Genomic DNA, 15,516 nt, shown 5'->3' on the forward strand with positions numbered 1-15,516 from the left:
GGGATCCTGTCGGGGGCGGGGCCGACCTGGGCTACCGGCTGTGCAAGTCTAGCCCTGCACGGCGAAGGCAGTGGTGGTGTCCCTTGCCTGTGGCTCCAGTTCTGCTTGCGCTCAACCACGTGGGCATGGCGGGACCCCAGGAGTTTCTGAGTGGAAAGCTCCGGCTCTGCTTCACCCCCCCTGCCCGGACCAGCCTCCTGCTGCTCAGGTTCAACGATGCGGCGCTGCGGGAGCTGCAAGAGTGTCAGCGACAACAGGTGCGGCCGACCCCGGGTTCCATCTTCCCTAGCCCCTACTCCTCCGGACCTCGTGCCTCAGCCGGAGACCCTGGCGAAGGGACCTGGCGCTGGAGGGCGGCATTTTCAGGCTCCGGCCTCCCCACTTCTCCAAGTGAAGCCCGCGAGGCAGGTCCCTCCGAGCATCCAGCGCAGGATTCTGCGGACGCCGCTTCACCAGCGCTAAACTCGCGTCTGTGTTCTCTCTGCAGTTTCGGCCAGTGATCGCTTTCCAAGGCAACCGAGGGGTAAGTGCAGGCCTGGGGTGTGGTAAAGGATGCAGGGTGCGGGGAAGAACAGACGCGGGCTCAAGAAAGGTACTGTCAGGGCGGGAGGCTGAGAGCAGTCACGGTCTGAAGAAGTTCCGAGAACTGAACCTCAAATGGGGTGAGGGGGCTGCTGGGGTTGTGGTCCCAGGAGGCTATGGTTGAAGAGACCGTACCCTTTCAACCTCCTGGGAACTCAGGCGCAGCTGCACCTGGTGTGCTAACGAGTCTCGTGGGACCCATCTTCAGCCTTAGGCTGGCTCAGGGAGAAATGGCATTGGCGGGAGGGGGAGGGGCTAACTTCGTGGGGCTTACCGTCTCCTTTCACCCCCAGTATCTGAGGTTCCCAGGCCGTGGCTGGTCCTGCCTCTTCTCCTTCATAGTGTCCCAGTGTGGCCAGGAGGGCCCTGGTGGTGGCTTGGATCTTGTGTACCAACGCTTAGGCAGGTAAGGGGGAACAGACAGGTAGCAGGTGAGAGTTTGTGATAAGTCCAGGAAGAGAATGTATAGAGGTACTTAAAAGTTTGCCCTCCTGGGTTTTTTTCACCATCCTTTTTCAGATCTGGGCCTAACCGCCTCCACTGCCTGGGCCCACTCAGGGACCGCCTCACTATTTGGGCAGCCATGGATTCTATCCCAGCCCCATCTTTAGTTCAGGAACACAACCTGACTGAAGATGCCAGAGATCCTAAGAACTGGCAGAACGTGGGAGACTATTCTGAAGGAGACACAGGTTCACAACCACAGGTGACACTAGAAGAGGTAAGGCAAGAAACTGGAGGGAGCTGGGATAAGGTGGGGTAAAGCCTGAAGCCTAGGGAGCCAAGTGCCCCTGCTACTTTCCCTGCCAGGTGCCAGATCCATCAGCAAGCAGCCAAGGAGAGTCACTCCTAGGATCCTCGAGGGAACACATGGCACAGTGGGAAGTGAGGTACTTGGGGGTAGGGTGGGAATAATCTAGGAAGCCCTGGTATTGCCTTCCTCGAATCTCCACCCTAAATGCCGTAATAAGAAATCTAGCCCTACTTCCTATCCTAGTCTTCATTTCTCCCATTCCCTTTTCAAATACTCTAGGAACCAGACCCATCTTCCAAACAGAGAGCCTGATCAGGCACTGCCTTCCTCTGCTGGCCAGAAACATCTGAGCAAGGTAAGTTGTAATAGCAAGGATTTTTCAGAGAGCTTTGTCCAATCAAACTAAAACTTAAAAATTGGAAGCCTTCATTTTGATGTTCCCAGAGATCATTATATGGAAGTAATTTTCAAGAGAAGGGCAGAATAAGCTTCTGACATACCGTTAATAAGATATTTTCCCCAACAGAAACGTCCAGCGCCTGCGGCCACTATAGAGCTAAGAGAAAAGAGGCTCAGAACTCTGCCTCTAGCTCAAAGTCCCTTACAAGGGCTGCTCAGCGAGGACCTCCATGAGGGAGAAGATTGGGACCAAGAAGATACACACGAAGTCATGGGCCCTAGGCTGGAGCACAGTCCCTCAGTTCAAGCAAGTGAGTTAATAAGAAGGTAAAACTGCCATTGTGTGGAAAAAAAGGGCCAATAGTCACCTTCATTTCTTCTTGCTTCCTTCACAGACTCTGAATACCCAAGCCCTGAAGAGGTACCAGATTACCTCCTGTGAGTCCCCTGCCATTTTCAATTTTATTAAACCTTGTGCATATATTAACATAAACTTCCTGGGAGCTGGAAGCTTTTGGGACAATAAAGTTGAAAATGGTAACTCTGCTCCTGGCAGGCAATATGGGGCCATCCACAGTACAGAGCAGCGACATGCTTATGAGAAGGACTTTGAGACAGATTATGCTGAATACCGCATCCTGCATGCTAGAGTTGGGGCTGCAAGCCAAAAGTTCATGGAGTTGGGAGCAGAGATCAAGAGAGTTCAGCGGGGAACTCCAGAATACAAGGTAAGGACTGGACACAGGCTGGCTTTCCAGCTCTACTGGCTATAAATTCCCTACTAACTGCCCACACACTTGTGTTTGTTCAGTGACAAAAGTGACAAGGGGGCCTGTTTCAAGAGAAAAATTAGTCTGTATCATTTGGTAGCATGAGAAGGGAAGTTATTTCCCTTCAGAGAACTGGAGCTTTTTTCTTAAGGTTAAACTTGGTGCTAGCATTTTCTTTTTTTCAGGTGCTGGAAGAAAAGATAGTTCATGAATATAAAAGGTTCAGAAAGGTAAGACAAGGTCTGGGAATGGTAGCAAGAAGGTAGAAATGGATTTAAAATATATATATATTTTGACATGGATGCTTTTTCTCTGCAGCGGCATCCAGGTTACAGGGAAGAAAAGCGTCGCTGTGAGTACCTGCATCTGAAATTGTCCCACATTAAAGGTCTCATCCTGGAGTTTGAGGAAAAGAACAGAGGCAGCTGAAGTGGTCAAAGGGCTTTTGACCCTCTTCCCAGTGAGATAAGAAGGAACGAAGCAGCTACAAACTATAGTATAATCGTCTGCTCTTCTTATTGCTGAGTCAATGGTGGCAAGTAGGAGAGCTGCTCTAGGTTTCTTTTTCATTCTTGACATTTTAATTTTTAGGGTGTGGGCACAATGCCAACACTCCACAGCTGTGACCAGCAGACTAGGAAAAGCAGCAGAGGCTTGGCTTCTTCACCCTTAGTTCAGTCAGATCATTTTCAAATCCTGAGAAATGACACCAGTTCTAGGATGAGAAACCTTGAGGACATTAGAATTTAGCCTGGTAGCCTCTCTAAAGAAACAATCAAAACTCTTGGGGACAGAGGTAAAGGAACTGTAATACACCTGGATATAATGTACTAAAAGTGAATTCTTTTACAGACATGGCTAAAAAATTAAAACTATTTGTGTCCTTTGTATAAGTTTATGTTTTCCTTAAGTTTTTCAAGGCAGTGGTTCTTACCCCTGGCTATATATCTGAACCACTTCTGGGCTCACTAAAAATTTAGAATCTCCAAGATTATGGCTAGGCATCTTTACTTTTTTAAAGCACCATGTTTGATCCTTATATATATTTTGCTATAAGGCTCTACCAAATCCGTCTTATAACTGACAACTAGAGATTACAGTAGGAATAAAGTTCTCCTTTTCTAAACATCCAAGTTGAGGTTCACTTACAATTAGGACTCCCATCTGGAATTTTCCGGTGACTGAAAACTATAACCATGGATAAGATTTAGACTTACAAAAAGAAAGGAAATGGTTCAATTCATTTGAATAAAAGATCATACCAGTTCTATCCTTTTCATTCCTCATTGTTACAGAAGAAAGCAGATACTTCAATCACAAGTAGGAATGATGATTCTTCCTTTCCCAGTCCACTGGAGGGGGGTTAATAGGCCACACCCTGGGCTTTGGGGAAGAGAGCTGCACCCAGCAGTGTCAGCAGTTACTGAAACAACTTGGATAGAACCCCAACCTGATGCCACACCCATGCAGGGCATTTCTGGGCAGACAACAGCCCTTGGGAGGTATAAACATGCTCAGCTGCATGGCAAGGATAAATGGCAACCCATCCTTAGGGCATGGACAAGGTCAGAAACAGAGCCCAACAAGAAAAGTACGTGTAGCTATTGAACATTTATTCTAATTATCAGGCTAGAGGCTGGGGCAATAAACATGTAAGGATAGAAAGTGATGAAATCTAGAAAGGATTTACAGGTGATAACTATGGACCCAGTTAGTTGGTCTACAGCTGTACTGACCAATATCAGCCACTAGCCCTATATGTGACTATTTAATAAAAATTTTAAATGTAGTTCATAGCCACATTTCAAATGTTCAATAGCTACATGTACTAGACAATGAAGATTATAGAACATTTCCATTACTGCAGAAAGTTCAATTGGTACAGTGCTGGTCTAAAGAATCTTTGGTTTCCCATCTTGTGAAAAAAAGACAGTTTAAAGGGGGCTCATTTATTATCACTGTTCCAAATGTACAAAAAAAATTAGAAAATAACCCCCCAACTCAATTCCCCACCCCCACAACATTCCTCCCAACACAAATAATTTTTCCCCAAACCATGAACATAAACTGGTCCTGGTAGTTCCATAAACAGTGCAGCTAAGAAACAGTTTAGAGAAAATTTAACAGGATTCAGATAATATTCATCTGTCCTCTCAGCCCTGAGAGGTAATAATCTCATCTGGGTCCCAGTCCTCCCCAGTGGTGTTCCCAGCTCTGGTGGAAGAGTCCTTTTACAAAGTGGTATGTTTGGCTGCTGCTTTAGAGATCCTCCTGTGCCTTCTTCTTCTTCTTAGGTTTCTCTTCTTGAATTACAGGGGAGTTTGTAGCCTCTCGCTGTAGATAGCTAATAAAATCACTTAATTCACGGCCACCCTGAAAACAGAAAAGATAACTCTGAAAACTTATCCTTTTAAAGAACCCTGCGTTTTTTCCCAATAGGAAGACTTGAGTTTGTAAAAACATCAACAACCACATATATTGACAATCAGAATTGAGTTTCCAGTTAAATAAACTTAAAGAGCTAGATATGTACAAGTGTGTGTATGTGTATCTATTTGTGGAGAGATGAGACAATACACTTACTTCATATTTCTTTGGATCTAGCTTCTTATTGGCTGGAGAGAAGTAGATGGTAGGAAAACTGAAGAAAGAAGAAAAAAAAAGAGTTGACTAATTTTAGGTTCCAGAGTAACTCTGACATACACTTCCCCAATAACTGTTTTTGGCAATAACTTCTCTTCATGATTTCTAATTAGACCAGATACCAGTCTCCATCAGTGGCTAGGCTACATCCTTTCAAAACTCAGGAATAGGAGAGCTCCAAATCTGTGGCAGTCATATGAGCCCATGCTGCAGAACTCTAAACAAGGAAGGTATCAGTGGTTCTGTGCTCAACTGGAGTATGAAAACTCCCCGCACCAATAAAAAATGGTTTATAAGTTTATTTTTTTACACCCAATAAAAAAATGGTTTATAAGTTTATTTTTTTCCTGCCAAGTGCCTAGACACTTTTATTAGCTTTTAATCTACTTACCCTCTGACTTCATATGGAGAAGGCACATCATTGGCTGTGGCATCCATCTTGGCTATGATAATATTTGGGTCTTTTCTGAGCTGTTAATAAAAAGGTTCGATCTTTAAATTTCAAGTTTTTAGTGACTAAGGAACACTTAGTCAATTCACAACTTAAAACAACTGCATTTTCAAACACCTGGATAAGTTTTGCTACTTAGATGGGAAGAGTACTAACACTTGCACGTAGTATCTAGCCTTTCACAAGCTTCACTGGTCTCTCTCAGTTCCATATTAAGACTCTATATGCAGCCACTTTTAAAACTACCTGGCCTAAATAAGACATTATAAGAGATAAGTGTTTTAAGATGAAAGAACATAATGGATTCATATAAGCCATCACAAAAATTCAGAAGCCCAGATACTTTTAACCATTATCTAAATTGAGTCTGAGGAGTAAAGTTAAAGCACTGCACAGGTTAGACACTAGGGAGAAGTCAGGAGAAAGTGAGTATAGTAGATGAAAAAATCTATCAGTACATAGGTGCTGAACTAATCAGGGTAACTAATTAGCTAATGCAAGTATGTGTGTAAACATCCCAACCCAAATTTATCTTCAGACATACCTTCTCTCCCAGTTCTTTATACTTAGGCTCCAGATTCTTACAGTGGCCACACCAAGGAGCATAAAATTCAATCAGCACATCTTTATTTACATCATTCACTATTTCATCAAAATTCTCTGCTACTACTACCTGGAAAATACAGAAGATTCTCTAGTTGGTAAGGTGAGTTGAAGAATAAATTCATGAGCTATATTTGTTTCTGGACCCAATCCCTCTAAAACTTGATGTGTTGCCATTGAAACCCAAATCACATGGAGAGACTGTATTAAAAATGTTGCCATCCCTCAGAAACCAATTAATTCCCATCTCTCTCTCTCTCTTTTTTTTTTTATGCAAGGCAACCCTTGGTTGACCTCAAAGATCGCAAGGACCTTGTCATCTTACAATCCCTCTTAATTTTTATTAATTTTTTATGCCTACAGCACCTGGTCTTCCTAGTACTAACCAGGCCCAATCCTGCTTAGCTTCCAAGATCAGACTTGTTTAGGATGGCATGGCCGTAGACTAATTCCCATCTCTGTCTCTTGTCAAATAAGTTAAGGAAGTCACAGGAATCAAGTGTTACCCAATCCTTCCTTAAAATAATTTCAGGGCGACAACCTTAAAATTATTCTTAGGGGTTAGTTTGCTCTGTCCCGAAGAGTAACCTAGCTCTGATATAAATACCATCAGAAAATTCTATGAAGGATTTATACTCCTGCCCCTTTTGAGCATTATAAGCTCTGCTAATACTTATTTTATGACTCGGGGTTGGGAGTGGGAGGTTATAGCAAAAAAAAACATGATAGCTAACAAGGTCTTCACTTAAACCCAGCATTTTTGGGAAAAAAATGAGAAGAGGCAGCTGTGTAGAGGCTTGGGGAGGCTGTGAGAGCCTCACCTTTACGGGCCCGTCGTTGCTTTCTGGAATAGGCTCAGACTTCAGGTATCTCTTCAGGTTGCCATCAAAGTAATCCTGCAGGAATCTCTCAAGAGCCTTGCCATCACGCCTGCCAATTGAAGGGTCAGGTTTCTTAATTTACTCCCACCACTGAGAGGATTAAAATATAAGAATACTTTCTACATATTGTAGCTTCAATTTCAAGACTAGAAATTGGAAGCTAAAAAAAGGGGTTTTCTCTCTCGATATGCAGAATTACTGAACAAAAAAACCAATCACCTCCTTGTATTTCTAGTGTAGTCTTTGTGTATTAGAAAGGGCACAGAAGGAAGAAAACAATGGTCATCTGAAAATTCAATTCTGCCTAAGAACTAGTCTTATTTTGTTGCTCTAGACACAGAGGTCCCCAACCTTTTTGGCACCAGGGACCGGTGCGCCTATGAGAATCTAATGCCTAATGATCTGAAGTGGAACTGAGGTGGTGATGCTAATGCTGGGGAGCGGCTGCTAACACAAATGAAGCTTTGCTGGCCGCCCACCACTCACCTCCTGCTGTGCGGCCTGGTTCCTAACAGGCCATGGACCAGTATCGGTCCACAGCCAGGGAGTTGGGGGCCCCTGCTCTAGAGAACAGTGCCTATTTGTGGTATCTCATTTTCTCTTGTCTTGATCCCCCAAAATTTCAGAAAGTGAAGGTCAAAGTTATCTGGAGTTTGAAGACCTCTCCAATTCCCTGAGTTTACTTTAGGCCAATGTGGTATTCCAAGAAGAAAAATCATTCTGTAGTGTTGGGAGGGGACTAGGTTGGTCTGAAATGATATCAATCTCAAAGACACTGTCCAGTGTTTTACTATTTCTAATGGCAGGGTGGAAATAACCATGGAAGAATTCCAAGCTGCCATCGTTCTGTTAGTTTTCAGAACTAAGGATCATGATCCTCAAAGTACCTATAATTGAGAAAAGTGGAAGTCAAAGGTCTTGACTAGAAGACCTATCTCCACATTCCAACATTCTTCCTTATAAATTCTCAGTAGTGTAAAAGGCTTTAGCAGTTTTCTTGCAGAAATCCCAAACCCACGCTAACTCACGAGAACTCCTCCTGCATGACAAACTTCTCTCCTTTTGCAGTTCTGATAGCAACAACAGGAATCTCTCCAGCAGTGCCTTCCAAACCAAAATCGGACAGTTCATGGCTAAAGGTTTTGCGGCTAGCTACAGCAAAGTTCAGTTTATGCCCAGCATCCAGGAATTTCTTTGCCACCATCATCACCCTGTGGGAAACAAGAGAAATTTATGCCAAGACTATACCAGGGTGGTAAAACATGTCTGAAACCAAGAAAGCAAGAGTCTAGAAAGCAAAGACTAAGTTTTACAGTCCATGTAGCCCTCTGGAATCAGTCTGAACTTGTGTTCTTGGGCATTGACACAGGACTATGGTGTACTCCAATGTCTTCCTGAACTTCACTGACAAACTGATGGTACCCTATTAAATAATCCATTCCTACTGAATGATATATAAAACTGTAAATTATTGAAGGCATAATGACTAATATGAAAAGAAAATTTATAAGGATAAAATGCACTGAGAGTTTCAATGGGCAAGTAGGCATAATGTTTTAGAGTATATTTGAGATCACATCTGCATCTTTTACTTGGAGGTAAGGAATCAGCTATGTCACAAGGTAAAGGAGTACTTAGGGAAGGTACGCCCAATAGATTTTAGAAAAAATTTATGTTATTTGTCCCTATGCATTCAAATATTTTTGAGAGCTAGCTGTTCCTATTCTTACCTGCTCTCATATCGCACATGGTAACAGGATAGTTAGAGGAAACTGTTTGCACATTGGGTAAACTTGTTTACAAAGGAGGTAAATGGCTCTTATTACCTGTTTCTCCAATAGTTGGAACCTTTTGCATTCTTTTCATAGTCTACATCATAGTAAGCTGTAAGTAAGTCCTTGCCCTGTATCAAGTCTTTATTGTCTTCTGTCATGTGAGGGCAGATACCAAAACTGAAATGAAATAATCCATTATCAAACTTGATTGGTTTATAGCTGTATTATGGAATTATACAAAGTAACCGAAAACACTTAAAAAGGAAAGAAATTTTCAACATATATACGAGTACTGAGTAATATACCTTATAGGTCAATAGGAGTTCTAAAGCCTACACATTACTGCTTTAATATAAACTTCAACTATTATCATTATAATTCCTTGATTGAGACTATTTAATCCATAACATAGCTGTTTAATAACTGAGGTAAACAAAATATAATGAAGCCAAGAAATCCCAAACAAGGTATAAAAAGGTACTCACATATTTTCCTGGATAAATTTTTTAATCTTGCCACTGGTCATTTTCTGTTCTGTGTATGCCACAGTCTTGTCCTCAAACTTGTTCATCAGATGTGAAGGACGAAACAAGGTTATACCCCTTAAAAAAAAAAATCTTAGTAAGCAGACAGCAGAATAACTGTCTCTCATCTTTTATTTAAAGCTCAGACTATCTACTCTTGCTGCCGCTTTTACTACCACCATTTAATTTAAGCACATAAGGACTCTTTTCTGGGACTATAGACTTGGCAACATGACCTTCTTATGAACACTAAGATGCTAACCACCTAAATCTCAAATACAATAATTGGGTATGAGGGTTTAAAAAACCCTGGGTTGAAAAGAGAACTTGTTCTAATTCTAGATCCACCAAGAAAAGACCTGTACCAGGTATCAATTTAATTCTAAGCTACAGATGTTTCATGAGTACAAAGAGGGTAGATGATTAATTTTGAAACCTTGAAAAACAATAACAAACAGAACCCAACATTCCCAAAGCCCCAATATGTACAATAAAATAAACTGGAGCTTGCTCTTATTGGAAGGTACCTTGCCTGCAACTTTCCTTGAAAATTCAATTCTACACAGTAAGAAAATTACTTCATTAGAGAAAATATTTTTAAGAATCCTCTTGGCTGTAAAATACTATAGGTAGGTATACAATTATATATAATATTTGAGGCTTGAGTTCATTAGAAATTCTTTTGTTCTAGATTTCTCTATACCAATAAACCAAGTTTACAGATTTTTCTCATTAGCACTACTTTGCCACTCAAGCCAAGCTTGCCTCATCCCACTGGAACACCTGAAGCAAATTCCTTTAATTTCTAGCTAAACTTTTAACTAAAACTGAACCCCAATTTGGTTCTGAGTGACAGGTTTATATTTAATATCGGCTTTCTCAGAAAATATCACTATTCTAACTATTCATATCCTGCCTCTAGCTTCTCCTTCATTCCTCCTCCCTATATTACACACACTCCCACATACAATCTCACTTGTTTTTGGCTAGGCTTTAGCACCTTTAAGTCCTAACATCATTCTCTCACTCTTCCAGGATTAACCATTAACTTTATGTTAATTAAAACAGGTATTTTCATAAAACACAGGGACACTACATAGCAAAAGGGAACCTAATAGAAAACATGCAAGGCTAACAAGAATGTGAACAGGGCTAAGTTGTTGTTGTTTTTGTTTTGTTTTGTTTTTTAAGTATAGTTACCAATTTCAGAGCAGTCATTCTTAAAAACAGAAACAAGGCAGTTGATCTTTAATGATATTATGGCCTTGGTGTACACATGAAGACCTTAAGGCACCTTTCACATATGGTCTATGAAGATCAGGAGCTGGTAGACCACTTTAAATGTCAAGCATGAGAAGCAGCCACAATGAACAAATCTAAGGTTAACAGGCTGACATGTGGTACACTTAATAAGCCACAAGTGGCTCCACATCCATTTACAGACCTGGCGTCTCTCAATCTAAAAGGCAGAGCTTTATGATCAAGGTTACCAACTCTGCAGCCAGACTTTCTAGGTTCAATCCTAGTTCTACCACTTTTTGAGTGAAGCTAGGCAAATTAATCTCTTTGTGTGCTTTCTCCTCTGTAAAATCGGGGTAATAATAGATATGCCACACTGGGTTGTTATGAGCATTAAATGAGTTAATAGTAAATGGCACATAGTAAACACTATGAATTTTGTTAAATATGAATAACACAAGCCCTTGGCACAATTTCTTTTTTAAAGCTTTCTATGCTTACCCTGAGTGGTCTAGCCTAAAGGCTTCCATAATCATTTACATACGGTTGACCTATAAATATCTCTAGTTCAGAACTTTTCCTGAATTCTAGTCTCATCTTTTTTATACATGGCTAGGGACCAAATCCTATTGTTTACATTTTTTATACTCATTCCTTCCTCTCCATTGCCCCTAATACTACCTTAATTTAGACTCTTAGATGGCACCCTTAGTTTAGACTCTCTTGACTGCCTTGCCACATTTCCCCTTTTAAACTGCCACATGAGTGCCAGTGACTTTTCTCCTGAAACACAAAATCAATCACATTATTCTCCAGTTCAAAGTCTTTTGATGGCTCTCAAATATCTAAAATATGAAATATAAACTCTTTTGTATGGCACTTAACATCTTCTATTATTTTGTCTCTGCTTACCTCTCCAACCTTACCTTTCACTATGACCTCAATTAAATAACAGTGCTCAAGCAGTACTATAGGCCCCCCACATGTCTAGAGTGTTTCACATCTTTCACTCCTGCTGCTCTATCTGGAATAATTTTTATCCCGACTGCCAAAACTTGCCTGGAAAAACTAATGTTTCAATACACACCTCGAGAGTCACCTCTCTTAATTTTTCTGATTCTACTTGCTACCTTAAAGGAAAAAATCACTCTATCACACTCTGTATAAATTCCTATCATTATATTATAATGCTCACTACACTTACGTTTTTACATATATTCACTGTTTCTCTCTACTAGATGCCCCTCAAAGGCAGCAACAGTGTCCAGCACTTAGCTTAATGCCTAGCAAGTACTCAACAAACCTTTTGGAAAAACCAGACATAAAAATCATCAGTTTACATGATTACACTTGGTCCAGAGATTTACAAGGGCATTCATCTCCGTCACTTACTCTCCATTATCATCATACTTGTTCACCAGAGACTCAATACTGCTGTGTGCAAATCGGTAGTTATCTCTCAAGTTGCTGGCTGCCTTTAGAAATTCTGAATGAGCTTCACTGACTAAATCACTGAAAAAACCTATAAAGAAATGTCAAACACAAGGAAAAAACAGTAAATGCTGAGACATATTCAAAACTTTTAATTTTTCTATTTCTCAAAGCCTTTATTCTATTATAGACAAGCAAAGCGAGGTAGGCAAAAGGACTGCGTCTGCTTTGCTATGACTACCTAGGAAATTTGACAAAATATTTAGGATGAGAATTCTTATTCTACCCTTAAAAAAACATTTTTGAAGGAGCCAAGGGAGATTTGTTAGGGTTCAAGTTCAGTTTTTACCAATTGAATAAATTTGTGCAAATTGCTTTACTTCTCAAAGTTTCAGAAACTATTTCAAGTATCAGAAGGATTAAATAAGGCAATATGTCAAAATAAATGCAAATCACTTCACCATATTTTTTCCTGTCTTTAGAACATCAAGTCTAGAAAAGTGGATGAAACATAAGTGTTTAATAAATGTGTTTGCGGTTAACTCATTGTAAAATATACTCAGTAAAATCCAGATGATAAGAAGTAGCTTTTAGTCAAATTTAAATGATAAACCATCTTCTACTGCTACAAAGCCAGTTTTATTATAAGAGATTAAAGGGAGCAAAAACACAGCTTAAATGTTTAAATTTACTTAGTCAAATATTTAAAACAAAACAAAGAAAACGCAACATGTAGAATATGTTTAACTGGCTCAAGTTATTTTAAGAATAAAATGAGATATAGCAATGCTTGAGAAAGCAAATATTGCTATAAAAATATACACAAATCCTAGGATTTAATCTTAAAATTTGAATTCCCCTACGACTGTGAAAACAGCAACCACAGGTCTATATTTACTTGTATCCTCCCACTTACAACCCTATTTTCAGTCTTAACTACCCTATTATTTGAGTTAAAGCTCAGAGTTTAAGATGTGATCGAAAAAGCTGAAGATATTCCTATTTTAGACCTTTAATTGAAATTAAATCTTCACATCTCTAAGAAGTCACTCAAGACATCACTTTTCCCCCACATTATAGTAATGCTGAGCTAATTCTGTGACTTTATTTTTGATTTCCCCTAATGTTACCTAAACTTTGTTGTTTACTTAGACATACAGGGTTTTTGAAACAAAGTTGATTTCGTGGCATAATCAAATATTTGCCACTTACCCACCACAGAAGCATCTTTATCACTAATGAACTTCTCAAATTCTTCCTCAGTTCTGAGAGGAACTGAAGCTGGTCCTGCCTGCTTCTTCAGATGGCTGACAATTCCATCTTAAAAGATAAAAGATCATAGTAACACATTTATAACTTTTGAGAAGATAATCATTCATTGATTCAAAGTTCACAAGTATATACAATAAAGTTTTCTTCCCATCCTTATCCCTAGTCACCCAATTTCCTCCCTGAAGTATAAGATTTCAGTTTTTTTGGTATATTCTTCCAGACATATCAGGCATAAATGAGTAATTATATATTCTTTTCCTCCATTTTTCCTCAAATGGCAGCATACCTACATGCTGTTCTGTATTTTGTCATTTAATACAGAGATTATTTATATCACTATAAAGAGCTACATCAATATTTTTTATACATACTGTTTCACTGTATACATGTACCAAAATTTATTTAACCAGCCACAACTGAGACGTTTGTTTTAAATTTCTTGCAATTATGATTCTAAAATAAACAACTTTATACTAATGTCATTTTGCACATAATTGAGTATATCTGTAGGGTAAATTCCTAGAAGTGGATTCACTGGGTCAAAGAACATAAACATTTATAATTGTTAAACTGCCCCCCAAAGAGATTGTACCTATTTATACACCTACCAGCAATGTAGTAAAGTGTTTATAACGGTACAAATTACATAATGCCTTTCTGCCTAGAACTCTCTTTCCTCAGACATTCGCCAGGTTCCCTTCCTTACCTCTTTTAGGTCTTTACTCAAATGTTATCTTAAGGAAGCCTTCCCTGACCATCCCATTGTAAACTAAAATCTATTCAACCTCCAAAACTCCCTTATCTCCTCCTTTCCCTGTTTATTTTTCTCTATAGCACTTTTCACTCATCTAATTAATACACTCTACCCTTATCTATCTCTCCCCACCACAAAATAAATTCTAAATAGGTGGGGATTTTTGTTTGTTTTGGTCACTGATATATACCTAGCTCTAAGAACAATATCTAGCATGTAAGTCCAAGAAACATCCATTTTGCAAATAAAAAATCTCTTATTCTCAAGTAGCACAAAGAGTAACTTGAAGCCTTACTAAATTTTAAAAGCAGAAAGTGCAATGACTCAGCTAGCTTGTATAGGAGTTTAACTATATAGTGGTCAAATCATACCATACACAGGATCCATTCAAATCGTACTTTCCTACTGAAGTGAAATGGGGTAGATAAGTAAAATAGTTTAGTAGTAATAATAACCACACACATAAACAAACAAAAAAAAATCTTTCTTTCCCTCAAGTCTAGTTGACAGACCATTATTCTTTCTTCCGGGGTCCACTAAAATCATTCACAGGCTCAAAATGCTTACAGGCCAGACAGAGGCAGTGCTACTTCTCCATAATATTCTACCTCTTTCATCCCTTTTTCTCTTCTAAATACTCTAATGATTTGCAAACTGGTTGAGACAGAACACTATTTAACTCTTTTGACATGACTGAACCTATTCTGCATTTTTTCCTAAGGTAGTTTTTTTTTTTCTTTTTCTCTCTCCATTCATGGATTTTTTTTTTTTCTTTTAAACGTTTTCTTCAATTTCTCAGAGAGGAGGGGTTGTATCAATAGATTAGTTGAAATTGGATATGAATTGTTTAGTCTTTGAGGGGACTGTTATTATTGTATCACAATATAAATTATTATGAAGAACCTTATTAGGGCTATGATGAAAAGTGTAACTTTTCTCTCTGAGTATTTAAATTCTCTGGGAGTGCCGAGTAACCAATTTAAGCAGAAAGGCAAACAGCATAGAGGAGTAAGTGGACAAAATAATCTATCCGAAGTAGCCAAACATTTGACCTCCTAGCCAGATGCTGAGGAATTCTTGAGTTAAAAAAAATCTATGTTGCAGTTCAGTGAGGAGATTTGCCCAGCAGCAGTCTGGTTTGGGTTTACCTACAATTTACATAAGACCTGTCCAACTTCAGAAAAACCATATTAACAACTAATTGCTAACTCTACACTAAATTAAACTAGTAAAATCTGAATGGTTACATGAATTCTTCATTAATGATTTTTTTTCATTAATGATTTTGAACTTAGGAAAAAAATATGAAAATTTTACCTTTTGTGTTTAGACATCAAATTTTGAGGGTTGGCTAAATGACCTCAGTTAGGCCAAAATACTTATTTATGCATTCAACAGAGAGTTACTGAGTATCTACTACATGTGCCAGTCTAGGTGT

The 15,516-nt window shown here is 39.4% G+C and overlaps 2 protein-coding genes across 2 annotated transcripts in view; one reads left to right on the forward strand and one right to left on the reverse strand.

Annotated features, from left to right (window-relative positions):
* Positions 1-6: 6 nt before the first annotated feature.
* On the forward strand, positions 7-2,941 carry ELL3 (elongation factor for RNA polymerase II 3). Its single transcript, XM_006920430.3, has 11 exons — positions 7-257; positions 488-523; positions 876-988; positions 1,102-1,303; positions 1,393-1,472; positions 1,616-1,691; positions 1,863-2,046; positions 2,131-2,173; positions 2,292-2,463; positions 2,691-2,735; positions 2,824-2,941. Exons 1-11 carry the CDS (start codon positions 126-128, stop codon positions 2,932-2,934), a joined length of 1,194 nt encoding a protein of 397 aa, XP_006920492.2. The 5' UTR covers positions 7-125; the 3' UTR covers positions 2,935-2,941.
* Positions 2,942-4,433: 1,492 nt separating this feature from the next.
* PDIA3 (protein disulfide isomerase family A member 3) overlaps positions 4,434-15,516 on the reverse strand; it is a 20,635-nt gene continuing 9,552 nt past the window's right edge. Inside the window, exons 4-13 of the mRNA XM_006920429.3 lie at positions 13,265-13,372; positions 12,014-12,143; positions 9,344-9,460; positions 8,910-9,035; positions 8,112-8,294; positions 7,024-7,132; positions 6,144-6,272; positions 5,540-5,619; positions 5,089-5,146; positions 4,434-4,878 (exon numbers count right to left, since the gene is read on the reverse strand). Of these exons, the coding sequence (XP_006920491.1) occupies positions 4,765-4,878; positions 5,089-5,146; positions 5,540-5,619; positions 6,144-6,272; positions 7,024-7,132; positions 8,112-8,294; positions 8,910-9,035; positions 9,344-9,460; positions 12,014-12,143; positions 13,265-13,372 (1,154 nt within the window). The 3' untranslated portion in view covers positions 4,434-4,764. The remainder of the gene's footprint in view (positions 4,879-5,088; positions 5,147-5,539; positions 5,620-6,143; positions 6,273-7,023; positions 7,133-8,111; positions 8,295-8,909; positions 9,036-9,343; positions 9,461-12,013; positions 12,144-13,264; positions 13,373-15,516) is intronic.

The sequence above is a fragment of the Pteropus alecto genome, unplaced genomic scaffold (genome assembly GCF_000325575.1).
Source record: "Pteropus alecto unplaced genomic scaffold, ASM32557v1 scaffold86, whole genome shotgun sequence".
NCBI lineage: Eukaryota > Metazoa > Chordata > Mammalia > Chiroptera > Pteropodidae > Pteropus > Pteropus alecto.